The sequence below is a fragment of the Amblyraja radiata genome, chromosome 22, assembly GCF_010909765.2.
Source record: "Amblyraja radiata isolate CabotCenter1 chromosome 22, sAmbRad1.1.pri, whole genome shotgun sequence".
NCBI lineage: Eukaryota > Metazoa > Chordata > Chondrichthyes > Rajiformes > Rajidae > Amblyraja > Amblyraja radiata.
In genome coordinates, this window is record NC_045977.1 from 23,091,669 (window position 1) to 23,103,950 (window position 12,282).

General features: G+C 48.1%; 1 protein-coding gene across 5 annotated transcripts; it reads right to left on the minus strand.

The window, feature by feature from the left end:
* Nucleotides 1–13: 13 nt before the first annotated feature.
* On the minus strand, nt 14–8,888 carry hmox2 (heme oxygenase 2). 5 transcript variants are annotated; one of them, XM_033040675.1, is made up of 6 exons: nt 8,823–8,888; nt 8,173–8,316; nt 3,680–3,797; nt 2,578–3,069; nt 1,949–2,066; nt 14–673 (listed from the first exon to the last, which is right to left on the minus strand). In XM_033040675.1, the coding sequence occupies exons 2-6, from the start codon at nt 8,220–8,222 to the stop codon at nt 558–560; spliced, it is 894 nt and encodes a 297-aa protein (XP_032896566.1). In that variant the 5' UTR covers nt 8,223–8,316; nt 8,823–8,888; the 3' UTR covers nt 14–557. The 5 variants fall into 5 exon arrangements, with proteins under 5 accessions (XP_032896566.1, XP_032896565.1, XP_032896564.1 ...); XM_033040674.1 differs by having other exon boundaries at nt 8,800–8,888; XM_033040673.1 differs by having other exon boundaries at nt 8,767–8,885.
* Nucleotides 8,889–12,282: the final 3,394 nt, after the last annotated feature.

A 12,282-nucleotide genomic window follows, 5' to 3' on the forward strand; every position in this document is an offset into this window, starting at 1 on the left:
ACAGGGAGCCCGAGCTTGTTAGAATGTTTAATGTTCATGCATAGTTACATGGGGTAAAGAAAACCACTGAAGTTTGTTGGCTCACAAACCTGTAGAAAGCAGAAATTCAGTGTTACACTGGGAAACATCCATGGTTCCAGGCCTATGTGGTCACTCTGAAGCCTGTTAACTGAGTGAGGGCCATTTGGGTTGACAGGTTTCAGTAAAGAGTTTTGTCAATTGGGAACAACCGTACCCCTTCAATAAACTGGAATCAGTCTTGTGGCAGCTTGGAATGGTGAGGGAACTCCATGCACCTCGTTAGTCGCATTCATAAGATCTCGCTGTGACAGTGTTGAATCTAGAATTTACTGGAACATTAAACAGGTCACCGTCAACCACTGTTCAAGGGGAGCGAGCGCTGGAACAGATGTACATGATCCAACTCTTGTTGCCAGTCCTGCTGGGTTTTAATTGCACATATCTTCTTGGACAAAGTAGGAGAGGGCAGAGAGAGAGGGGGGAGGGGGGGTTGCATCACTTTTGTTGGACAGTTCATCTCTGGCAGTCAGCCTTACTTACAGCAGACACCAGATGGCGACGAGTGCCACAAGAGCAGCGAGCACCAACTGGAAGGAAGAGCTCTGCACTACAGCCATCGCCGAGTGTAGTGGGCAGCCCATTTCAACATTGCCTGGAGAGAGAGAGCCAAGGAATGAATGACAGGGCAGAAGGCCGTGCAGTGCAGCAAGTAATATTCAACTGCCCATCCCGCCTCCAGCACACAACATGGGCAACCAGGGCCTGTCATTAGAACAATGCAGGATCAGGCCCTTTGGCCCACTATGTGCCGAAGATGAGGCCAGGTTAAGTTTTTCCTGCACGTAATTCCCTGCATATCCATGTACCTATCCAAAAGCTTCTTAAACACCACCACCATCCTTGGCAGTGTGTTGCAGGGCCCCACCACCCTGTGTAAAGAAATTGCCCCACACACCTTTACATTTCCCCTCTCTGATGTTCAAAGGTATGCCCTCTAGTCTTTGACATTTCTGCCCTGGGATAATGGTTCAGACTGTCTACCCTATCTATGCCTCTCAACCATATATTTCTGTCGGGTCTCCCTTCAGCCCTCAGCCACTAGGTTCCTTAAAAAGAGCTGCATGATATATTGGAATAATGAGAGGGTAAAGAATTGGATTTCTTGTAAAACAAAGTTGAAGGAGTCCAGAACTCACTGGTGCCAACTTGGGTGGTTGAGACAACAGTTGGACAACAGCACTCAACATGGGGAGTAGTCAGGAAACCATGTCAGCGGTGGCGCACTGCAGAGGTCCTAGGAATAAAGTAGGGTGGGAATGGATAGCTTTGATTTTTAGGATGGTTGCTCTGAAGTTAATAGATTCCTGGGATATATTCTGGCTCTTTGTCAAACTGCTAACTATTACCTCATGTCCCACAGAGTCACCCACAGTCATACAGTGTGGAAACAGGCCCTTTGGCCCAACTTGCCCACGTAAACCAACATGTCCTATCTACACTAGTCCCACCTGCCTGCGTTTGGCAGGTATTCTTCTAAACCTTTCCTTGTACCTGTCTAAATGTTTCTTAAACGTCGTGATAGTACCTGCCTCAACTACCTCGTTCCATACACCCACCACCACTTGTAAAAAAAGTTACTCCTTAGTTTCCTATTAAATCTTTCCCCCCTCACCTTAAGCCTATGTCCTCTGGTTCTCAATTCCCACACTCTGGGCAAGAGACTGTGTATTTACCTGACCCTTTCCTCTCATGATTTTGTACATATTTCTAGAACCGCTTTCCCTTCCCACCATTCCACTTCTGGATTTGCACCTCCCAAGCCAACTCCCGGATTTCTCGCATAATTCGCCTGAGGTTCCCCTCTCCCGGACCACCGATCCTGCCTAGCCCCAGTCACGTTCCCCTCAGCTCGCCACCTTTCCCATACCTTTCTCAGCGTAGAAAGGGCACTTCCGAGCATCTCCTTTTCCATTGTGAAGTGGGACTCCGTCTCCTTGGTCAGTTCCGCCAAGGGTTTTCCCAATGTTATCCAACTCCTCAAAGACCTGCAAGATTGCGTGATTGGAACAAAGCTCAGAGGATGACAGTCATTTCCTCTCCAGCGGCCGCACAGGGAATAATTTGGCCACTGAATCTAAGCCGGGGGCTCAAAGGAGGGCAAACATCTACAGATGCGTCGCGTTTCAGCTCCATCCAAGTCCCCCCAAAATTGCAGAGGATCGATGTAAATCGGGAGTTTGGGAAAACATTCTTAGTTTATGAGAGGGCCGTTCAGTGGTCTGATAACCGTGAGGAAGAAGTTTCAGAATCCTTGCTTCTCCTGCCCGGCTTGAGAGAGGAGAAGAGAGAAGGACGGGTGTGAGTGCTCTTTGATTATGTTGGCTGCTTTCCTGAGGCACCATGAAGTGCAGGTGGAGTCGATGGTGGGGTGGTGGTCTATGATGGACTGGGTGGTGCAAGGATCCCATCCTACACAGGGTCGGCCCAGGCAACGTGATGCCAGGGAGGGTGAGGGACGGAGGGGGTGGGGAGTTGATATACCGCAGTGCTGCTCACCTCTATGTTGAAGCGGAAGGCCTCGTTAGCCTCATCCACAATCCTCCTCCTGCTCTCCTCGCTGATCTCCAGGCTGTTGAGCCTGGCGCGGTACAGCTGCTTGAAGCGACTCGGGTTGGAGATGTTGTCGAAGGTGTAGAACTGGACCCCGTCGCCGGTGGCAGGCAGGCCCAGGGCTCGCTGGGCCACCTTCTTCAGCACCTGCCCCCCCGACAGGTCGCCCATGTAGCGGGTGTAGGCGTGGGCAGCCAGCAGCCCCGGATCACTCTGTCCCACCTGGCGGATCCGCTCCACATATCGCTGCGTGGCCTCCGAGCTCTCCACCCTCTCCTCCCAGCCGGGGCCGTATAGGAACTCCAGGTCCTTGGCCAGAGCCTCCTTACGATGCAGTTCGAGGGGAAAGTAGAGGGGGGCAAAGGCAGGGTGCTCAGCATTCCTATCCATCTCCTCCTCCATGGCCGTGTAGGTGAAGTACAGGGCCACCGTGCCCAGCTGGAACACAGGGGGGAAGCAGAGATGTAATAGGCAGAAGATCAATGCAGGGCAGCTTCATCCACCACCCACCCCTGCCTCTCTCAGCCCCCTAAGGTTCCTGGAACAGGGAGAGTCCTCCACATTGGGAAAGGAGCTTAACTCGGCCCTGAGTTATGCATATACAGGAAGTGGGACACGCTCAGATGGGGCATCTTGGTCAGCACGGACGTGTTGGGTCAAAGGGCCTGTGCCCATGCTGCGTGACTCGTGGGCTGAAAGTTGGACTGTTCTATGTTCTAGGGCCTCTCAGTGAGACAACCCTCTCAATCTCCTTCGCCTGGTCAATCTTCCTATTGCCCGAATCTTGCCTGAAGCTGCTGAATCTTTCTGTGGGTAGGAGGATCAACACTGCACACAGGGTTCCAGAGGTGTATAACGTGTGTCCCAACATGCTGCACAAAAATGTTTTCAGAGACGTTCAGAAAGATGCGAATTGAAGGATTGGGAAGTTGTGCAGGGAGATGGGATCAGTTTAAACTGCATCATGGTGGGTTGAAGGGCTGGACTAAACCATGTCCTAACCCCTCACAACCCACCCATTGCAGGCAGCCACCATAATCTGTCCCACCTTGAAGAGCTCTCGATGAATCTTGCCCTTCAGGAAGTCCTTCACAAACTGAGTGTTCTCTGCTCGATCGTGGGACTCCTTCGTTCCTTCCTTCAGGATCTCCGACAAGTCCGTGGGGCTGGGGTGGAGTGGGACAGGTTGGAGGGAAAACACAGAAGTTGCAGTGAGCAAACTACATCCAGCGGCCCCAACTGGGCAAAGACGGGGGGGGGGGGGGGGGCACATAGTCACAGGGTGCTTCTCTCAAAGCAAGCAAAATACTGCAACGTTACTTGTAGAGAGGTGAAGATAGACACAAAAAGCTGGATGTAACGCAGTGGGTCAGACAGCATCTCTGATGAAAAGGGATAGGTCGAGACCCTTCTTCAGACAGAGTCAGGGGAAAGGGAAACAAGAGTTATAGAGAGGTGGATCACAATCCCAACTCAGGATCCCATGCAGTACCAGAGCAGTTGGACTCCAGTCCACGTGTGCTATTCCCATGTCATGCCAGCCAACCCCGCATCACATACACACGATGGAATAGTGAGGCTCACACTCATTCACAATGTCAAAGCAAGTCCACTTCTTGCTCTCCCCAGCTTCCAAACACAGGAATTGGCCATTCGGCCCTCTGTATATGCTAACCCGGGCTATATTCACTCCGCCCCACTTAGGTTTAGGGTTATTATTGTCACGTGTACTGAGGCACAGTTCCTGGTGAGTGAAATTCAGAAAGTCAAAGAGAAAGGATAAAGTGTGCAGGGTGCTTAATACCCAAGTCTATCAGGAGACAAGTGTACACAAATGTATACAAACATAACTCCAATCGGAAATAGATAAGGGAAGATGGTGGAGATGTAAACGTTCCTGATCTCTTTGTGGGAGATGAATGTAAGGCACTAATAGATCATAGTTCACACAGCTAATGCTGCACACTCAAAATAGACAACCTTTCCACACTGTATCATTCTATGACACTCAGACCTGTCACCGGGTGGAAAGCGAAAGTTTTAGAACTGTACTGTGCCCTCCATAATGTTTGGGACAAAGACTCATCATTTAATTATTTGCCTCTTTACTCCACAATTTGAGATTTGTAATAGAAAAAAATCACGTGCACTTTGTCAGATATTATTAAAGGGTATTTTTATACATTTTGGTTTCACCATGTAGAAATTACAGATCTTTTTATAGTCCCCCCCCCCACCATTTCAGGGCACCATAATGTTTGGGCACATGGCTTCACAGGTATTTGTAATTGCTCCAGTGTGTTTAATTGCCTCGTTAATGCTGGTATAAGAGAGCTCTCAGCACCTAGTCTTTCCTCCAGTCTTTCCATCACCTTTGGAAACTTTTATTGCTGTTTATCAACATGAGGACCAAAGTTGTGTCAATGAAAGCTATTATGAGACTGAGAAACAAGAATGAAACTGTTAGAGACATCAGCCAAACCTTAGGCATACAAAAATCAACTGTTTGGAACATTAAGAAGAAAGCGAGCACTGGTGAGCTTACTAATCGCAAAGGGACTGGTAGGTCAAGGAAGAACTCCACAGCTGATGACAGAAGAATTCTCTCTATAATAACTCTGCTATCTTTAAGAGCCCTATCTAGCTCTCTCTTGAAAGTATCCGGAGAACCGGCCTCCACCGCCCTCTGAGGCAGAGAATTCCACACTCACAACTCTGTGTGTGAAAAAGTGTTTCCTCGTCTCCGTTCTAAATGGCTTACCCCTTATTCTTAAACTGTGGCCCCTGGTTCTGGACTCCCCCAACACCAGGAACATCAGTTTCCTGCCTCTAGCGTGTCCAAACCATTAATAATCTTATATGTTTCAATAAGATTCCCTCTCATCCTTCTAAACTGCAGAGTATACAAGCCCAGCCTCTCAATTCTCTCAGCATATGACAGTCCCACCATACCGGGAATTAAACGTGTAAACCTATGCTGCACTCCCACAATAGCAAGAATGGTTTTCCTCAAATTAGGGGACCAAAACTGCACACAATACACCAGGTGTGGTCTCACCAGGGCTCTATACAACTGCAGAAGAACATCTTGGCTGCTATACTCAACTCCTCTTGTTATGAAGGCCAACATGCCATTCGCTTTCTTCACTGTCTGCTGTACCTGCATGCTTACTTTCATTGACTGATGAACAAGGACCCCCAGATCCTGTTGTACTTCCCCTTTCCCCAACTTGACACCATTTAGATAATAATATGCCTTCCTGTTTTTGCTACCAAAGTGGATAATCTCACATTTATCCACATTAAACTGCATCTGCCCACTCACCCAACCTGTCCTAGTCACCTTGCATTCTCATAGCATCCACCTCATAGTTCACACTGCCACCCAGCTTTGTGTCATCTGCAAATTTGCTAATGTTACTTTGAATCCCTTCATCTAAATCATTGATGTATATTGTAAATAGCTGCGGTCCCAGCACCGAGCCTTGCGGCACCCCACTAGTCACTGCCTGCCATTCTGAAAGGGACCCGTTAATCCCTACTCTTTGTTTCCTGCCTGACAACCAATTTTCTATCCATGTCAGCACTCTACCCACAATACCATGTGCCCTAATTTTGCCCACTAATCTCCTATGTAGGACCTTATCAAACGCTTTCTGAAAGTCCAGATACACTACATCCACTGGCTCTCCCTTGTTCATTTTCCTAGTTACATCCTCAAACAATTCCAGAAGATTAGTCAAGCACGATTTCCCCTTCATAAATCGACACTGACTCGGACCAATCCTGTTACTGCTATCCAAATGTGCCACTATTTCATATTTTATAATTGACTCCAGCATCTTCCCCACCACCGATGTCAGACTAACTAGTCTTTAATTCCCTGTTTTCTCTCTCCCACCTTTCTTAAAAAGTGGGATAACATTAGCTACCCTCCAATCCACTAACTGATCCTGAATCTATAGAACATTGGAAAATGATCACCAATGCGTCCACAATTTCTAGAGCCACTAGATTGTTTGTGTCCTCCTTAGTGAAGACAGATCCAAAGTACCTGTTCAACTCATCTGCCATTTCCTTGTTCCCCATAATAAATCCAGCTTTTTCAGTTTTCAAGGGTCCAACTTTGATCTTAACTATTTTTTTCCTCTTCACATACATAAAGAAGCTTTTACCTTTATATTCTTGGCTTCGTACCTCATCTTTTCTCCCCGTATTGCCTTTTTAGTTATCTTCTGTTGCTCTTTAAACATTACCCAATCCTCTTGCTTCCCGCTCATCTTTGCTACGTTGTACTTCTCTTTTATTTTTATACTGTCCCTGACTTCCCTTGTCAGCCATGGTCACCCCTTACTCTCCTTGGAATCTTTCTTCCTCTTTGGAATGAACTGATCCTGCACCTTCTGTATTATTCCCAGAAATACCTGCCATTGTTGAATTGTTGTTCCACTGTCATCCCTGCTAGGGTATCTTTCCAGTCAACTTTGGCCAGTTCCTCCCTCATGGCTCCATAGTCCCCTCTATTCAACTGTAACACTGATACCTCCGATTTACCCTTCTCCCCGCCTCTCCAATTGTAGATTAAACTTGACCATATTATGGTCGGTACCTCCTAATGACTCCTTAACCTCAAGTTCCTTTATCAAATCCAGTTCATTACATAACACTAAATCCAGAATTGCCTTCTCCCTGGTAGGCTCCAATACAAGCTGCTCTAAAAATCCATCACAGAGGCACTCCACAAACTCCCTTTCTTGGGGTCCAGTACCAACCTGATTTTCCCAGTCTACCTGCATGTTGAAATCTCCCATAACAACCGTAGCATTACCTTTATTACATGCCAATTTTAACTCCTGATTCAACTTGTACCCTATATCCAGACTACTGTTTGGGGGCCTGTAGCTGTCCAATTAGGGTATTTTTACCCTTACAATTCCTTAGTTCCATCCATATTGACTCCACAATGTCACCCCTTGCAAAGGGCTGAATTTCATTCCTCACCAACAGCTACCACACACCCTCCGATTGCGTGACAGCCCACCTGTCTGTCTTTTCGATAGGAGGCGAGGGAAAATTCCCTGCAGCCATCTCCCCCACGCCTCTCACCGTGCTCAAACCACAACCAGCACCACTTCCCCGTGCCTGGACGAGGGCACTACACGTTCTACGATACCTAGGTCCATGCAGATGAACCAGAAACAGTCAATCCTTTCTACACGAGCCCTGGTGCTCCCCAATGATCCTTCACTTCTTCCAAACCCGCTGCTGTTAGACCCGAGCAGCTCGCTGTCAAAGGGAGCACATAAACACCACAAACATGGGCTCCCCTCGACATCACAAGGTGCATTATATCATTACCACTTGGTCTAAATCCCTTAGAACAGACCACAAAACACCAGCATGGGAATTACTTCACCGGGACTACAAATGCTTAAGATTATCTTTCAATTAACGCAGCATCAAGAGCCGTTAAACCCGCACAATGTTGAACCATTACTAGAGAGTTGGCTAATAGCCCCGTGCAGAAAGAACACCACAAACCTGACTGTGTCCCCGTCCATTTTGTACTCCTCCTCTTCACCGGCCACCATTGTTCAGGCCTGTTACTGCTGCTCACTGGAGCTCAGAACGCTCATGGCTCAGAATCGGATAATCGGTGGGCAGGAGGGAGGCAGCGCAGGGTCCCTGGAACATCAGAGGTGGCAGTCAGGCAGAAATCACTGAAAACCACGCAATCGGAGGGTAAAAGACAGAGGAAACCAGTGCACTGCCCCACCTCCCACCCCACAACACACTCCTCACCGCCCCACCAACATTCATCCTCACCTCCCAACATTGTCCCACCAACTGTCCCCACCTAGCATAGCATCCTTCATCTCCCAACACCCCCCCCACCCCCAACATTCCTCCCCACCTCTCAATCGTCCTCCGAAACGTCTCCCCATCTCCGTCCTACATTCCTCCTAATCCATCCTCATCCCCCTCACGAACTCCCCCCATCTTCCCTTCCGCAACACTCCTAAATGCAACCTCACATCACACCCTTCCTCCCAGGCATCCGCCCACCAGTTCTAACTCTTCTTTCTCTCCGCACAATTCTTCCTGACCTCCCCCCTCTTCTCTTGCCTCGCCCACCTCTTCTCTCTCTCTCTCTCTCTCCTCCCTCGCCTTTCATCCCCCTCGGCCCCAGCCTCCGAAGCGCAGTCTCTTTTCGGAAGGTCGTCAAGCGGACGTGACTTCAGGGCGTCGCACCCGCGGCCGGAAGGGGCGTTGCCATGACGACGAGGCCCAGGCCGTGTGAAGCCGCGCTCAGCCCTGGCCCTTCGGCCCACCTTGTCCGTGCTGACCACGGCACACTGGGACAGTCCCATTAGCCTGCATTTGGACCTCATTGCCCCCAAACCTTCCCTGTCCGTACATCTATCCACATGTCTTGCAACAATGGTTGGACCGGGACTGTTTTCTCTGGAAAGGGGGAAATTGATGGAAGTTTATAAAATGAGGAGAAACATGGACGGGGTAGACAGTCCGAACCTTTTTTCCCCAGAGTGGACACATCAAATATAGAGGGCATAGCTTTAAGGTGAGAGGGGCAAAGTTTAAAGGCAGTCTGAAGAAGGGTTCCAACAGAAACCATCACCTATCCTATTTCTACAGAGAATGTTGCCTGACCCGCTGAGTTACTCCAGCACTTCGTGTCTATCCAAAGTTTTAAGGAGATGTGCGGAGTTAGTTTTTTCCACATAGAGTGGTGGGTGCCTGGAATGTGTTGCAAGAGGTGGTGGTGGTGGTGGTGGAAGCATTTTCCAAAACAGAGGCCAAATCGCAGACATAGCTAAAAATCTGTGTGCTTGCCTTCTATTGCGTGTGCAATCCATGCCTGCACAGGATTTCACAGAGGCTTACACATTAATTGCAGCTGACATGTCCATAAGATAGATGGACATGCTCTCCTGCTGCTCTTGTCACTGGCAGTCACCAAAATGTGGATCGGTTTCAATTGTTCAGGCATAGACACTAAGTGCGAGCAGGTCAGGTAGCATCTCTGGAGAAAAGGAATAGGTGAGGTTTCAGATTAGAACCCTTCTTCAGACATAGTTGTCCAGGCAGTTTGACGTGAGCCCCGAAGATAGGCAGTATTGTGCTGACCTCTCTGAAGAATGGAGAGGGGCAGGATCCGACAAATCCCAGGTCCTGATCCCAGACAAAGTGACTGCCGTTTGTGTAGGTTTGAGACTGGGCTTGCCAGAGCATTGTTCCATTGTGAGCTCACATGTGGGTATTGGCCGAGGTAGCAGAGGGGGTCCCAGCAAGTACAGAACACCACCCTGGAGCATCGCCAGAGGCTGGGACCCAGGGAGTGGGGCTGAGACACCAAACACACCAGCTTTTGTCACTTCCAGCTGTCCATCAAATGTCTTGGGCAGTGTTTGGACATCCTCCAAAACATCAAGGAAGTAGCATCTTCCCCACGAGGACACGGGACAACACTAAGCAATGTCCCACCTGGAACCTAACATGGGTAATAAGGGCGGCACAGATGTACAGCAGCAGAGCTGCTGCTTTACAGCTCCAGAGACCCGGGTTTGATCCTGGCCACGGGTGCTGTCTGTACAGATTTTGTATGTTTCACTGTGACAGTGTGGGTTTTTGCAGGGTGCTCCGGTTTCCTCCCTTATTCCTTAGACGCGCAGGTTTGTAGGTTAATTGGCTTCTGTAAATTGTCCCCAGGGTGTAGGATACTCTGTATCTCTAAACTAAACTAAATCCAGCCTTGCCAGCACTTCGAAAAAAATTTAAAGGTGTAAAGGGGTCCATTTCTCTGCCGTTTCAGAACCCTGTACAATGTACCATCATCCTCAATATCTTCATACCAGGGAACCTGCAGTGATGTACACAAAATGCTGGTCAGCAGGTCAGGCAGCCTCTCTGGAGGACACGGACATTTTGGCTCGGGACCCTTCTTCAAATCTGCAGTGTTGAAACCAAGATGAATTTCTGTTCCAGAATGATAAAAGTCTGATGTCATATATTGCACAATGCACTATTGTGCAGCTTAGATGCAGAATTGTTTTAGCTGAATTATCCCTTTCAAAAACCACAATGCCAGACTCATGCAAATGCAGATAAAGTGTTGGGTTCAATTGCGCTCCGAAAATTGACAAGCAGAAAAAAAGTAATCTTGGATTTAAACACAAAGAGAAAATAAAAATCAGAACCTTTTTCCCAGGATGGAAACATCAAATATTAGAGGGCATACTTTAAGGTGAGGGGCAATAATTTAAAGATGTGCGGGGCAAGTGTTTTTTTTTTAACGCAGAGGGTAGTGGGTGCCAGGAATGCGCTGCTAGGGGTGGTGGTGGAGACAGATACGATAGTGGTATTTAGACAATAGGTTCAGGAGTAGGCCCTTCTCCTCATATCCCTGACTCCGCTATCTTAAAGAGCCCTATCTAACTCTCTTGAAAGTATCCAGAGAACCGGCCTCCACCGCCCTCTGAGGCTGAGAATTCCACAGACTCACAACACTCTGTGTGAAAAAGTTTTTCCTCGTCTCCGTTCTAAATGGCTTACCCCTTATTCTTAAACTGTGGCCCCTGGTTCTGGATTCCCTCAACAACGGGAACATGTTTCCTGCCTCTAGCGTGTCCAAACCCTTAATAATCTTATATGTTCCAATAAGATACCCTCTCATCCTTCTAAACTCCAGAGTATACAAGCCCAGCCGCTCCATTCTCTCAGCATATGACAGTCCCACCATCCCGGGAATTAACCTTGTAAACCTATGCTGCATGCCCTCAATAGCAAGAATGTCCTTCCTCAAATTAGGAGACCAAAACTGCACACAATACTCCAGGTGTGGTCTCACTAGGGCCCTATACAACTGCAGAAGGACATATTTGGTCCTTTTTGGACAGACACATGGATATGCACATGGACATGCAGAGAATGGAGGGATATAGAGATGAGATGGTTTTGGCATCATGTTCGCCACAGTCATTGTGGACCGAAAGGCTCATTCTTGTGCTGTACTGTTCTATGGAAGGGAAAGTGGTCACACTTGTTGCAGGCCATTTCTCCCATCTCCAGGACATTCCTGCAAGAGTCACAGATTGTATTTTTTACAGATTGTAGTTTGTGCTAACCATACTGCCTGTTGATCCTAATCCCAGCTGTCTGCATTAATTCCATACCCTCTGAGCCCTGTTCATTCAATGATCTGTCTCGATGCTGCAAAAACATTACTGTGCACAATTAGACACAAGAGATTAGCATGCAACATTAAAGCATAGGATATTGGGGGTAGGGTATTGACATGGATAGAGAATGTTAGCAGACAGGAAGCAAAGAGAAGGAATTAACGGGTCCTTTTCAGAATGGCAGGCAAACTAGTGGGGTGCCGCAAGGCTCAGTGGTGGGACCCCAGTTATTTACAATATATATTAACGATTTAGACGAGGGAATTAAATGTAACATCTCCAAGTTTGCGGATGACACAAAGCTGGGTGGCAGTGTGAGCTGCGAGGAGGATGCTATGAGGCTGCAGGGTGACTTGGATAGGTTGAGTGAGTGGGCTGAAGCATGGCAGATGCCGTATAATGTGGAATAATACGAGGTTATCCACTTTGGTGGCAAGAACAAGAAGGCAAT

Bases quoted from the DNA above. Each gene is read 5' to 3' on its own strand.
- hmox2 (XM_033040675.1), bottom strand. From the start codon at position 8,222: ATGGTGGCCGGTGAAGAGGAGGAGTACAAAATGGACGGGGACACAGTC. The intron at 3,798-8,172 runs GTTTGTGGTGTT...ACTCCACCCCAG, and splicing joins ATGGACGGGGACACAGTCAG to CCCCACGGACTTGTCGGAGA. The intron at 2,067-2,577 runs GTGAGCAGCACT...GCAATCTTGCAG, and splicing joins CCTTCCGCTTCAACATAGAG to GTCTTTGAGGAGTTGGATAA.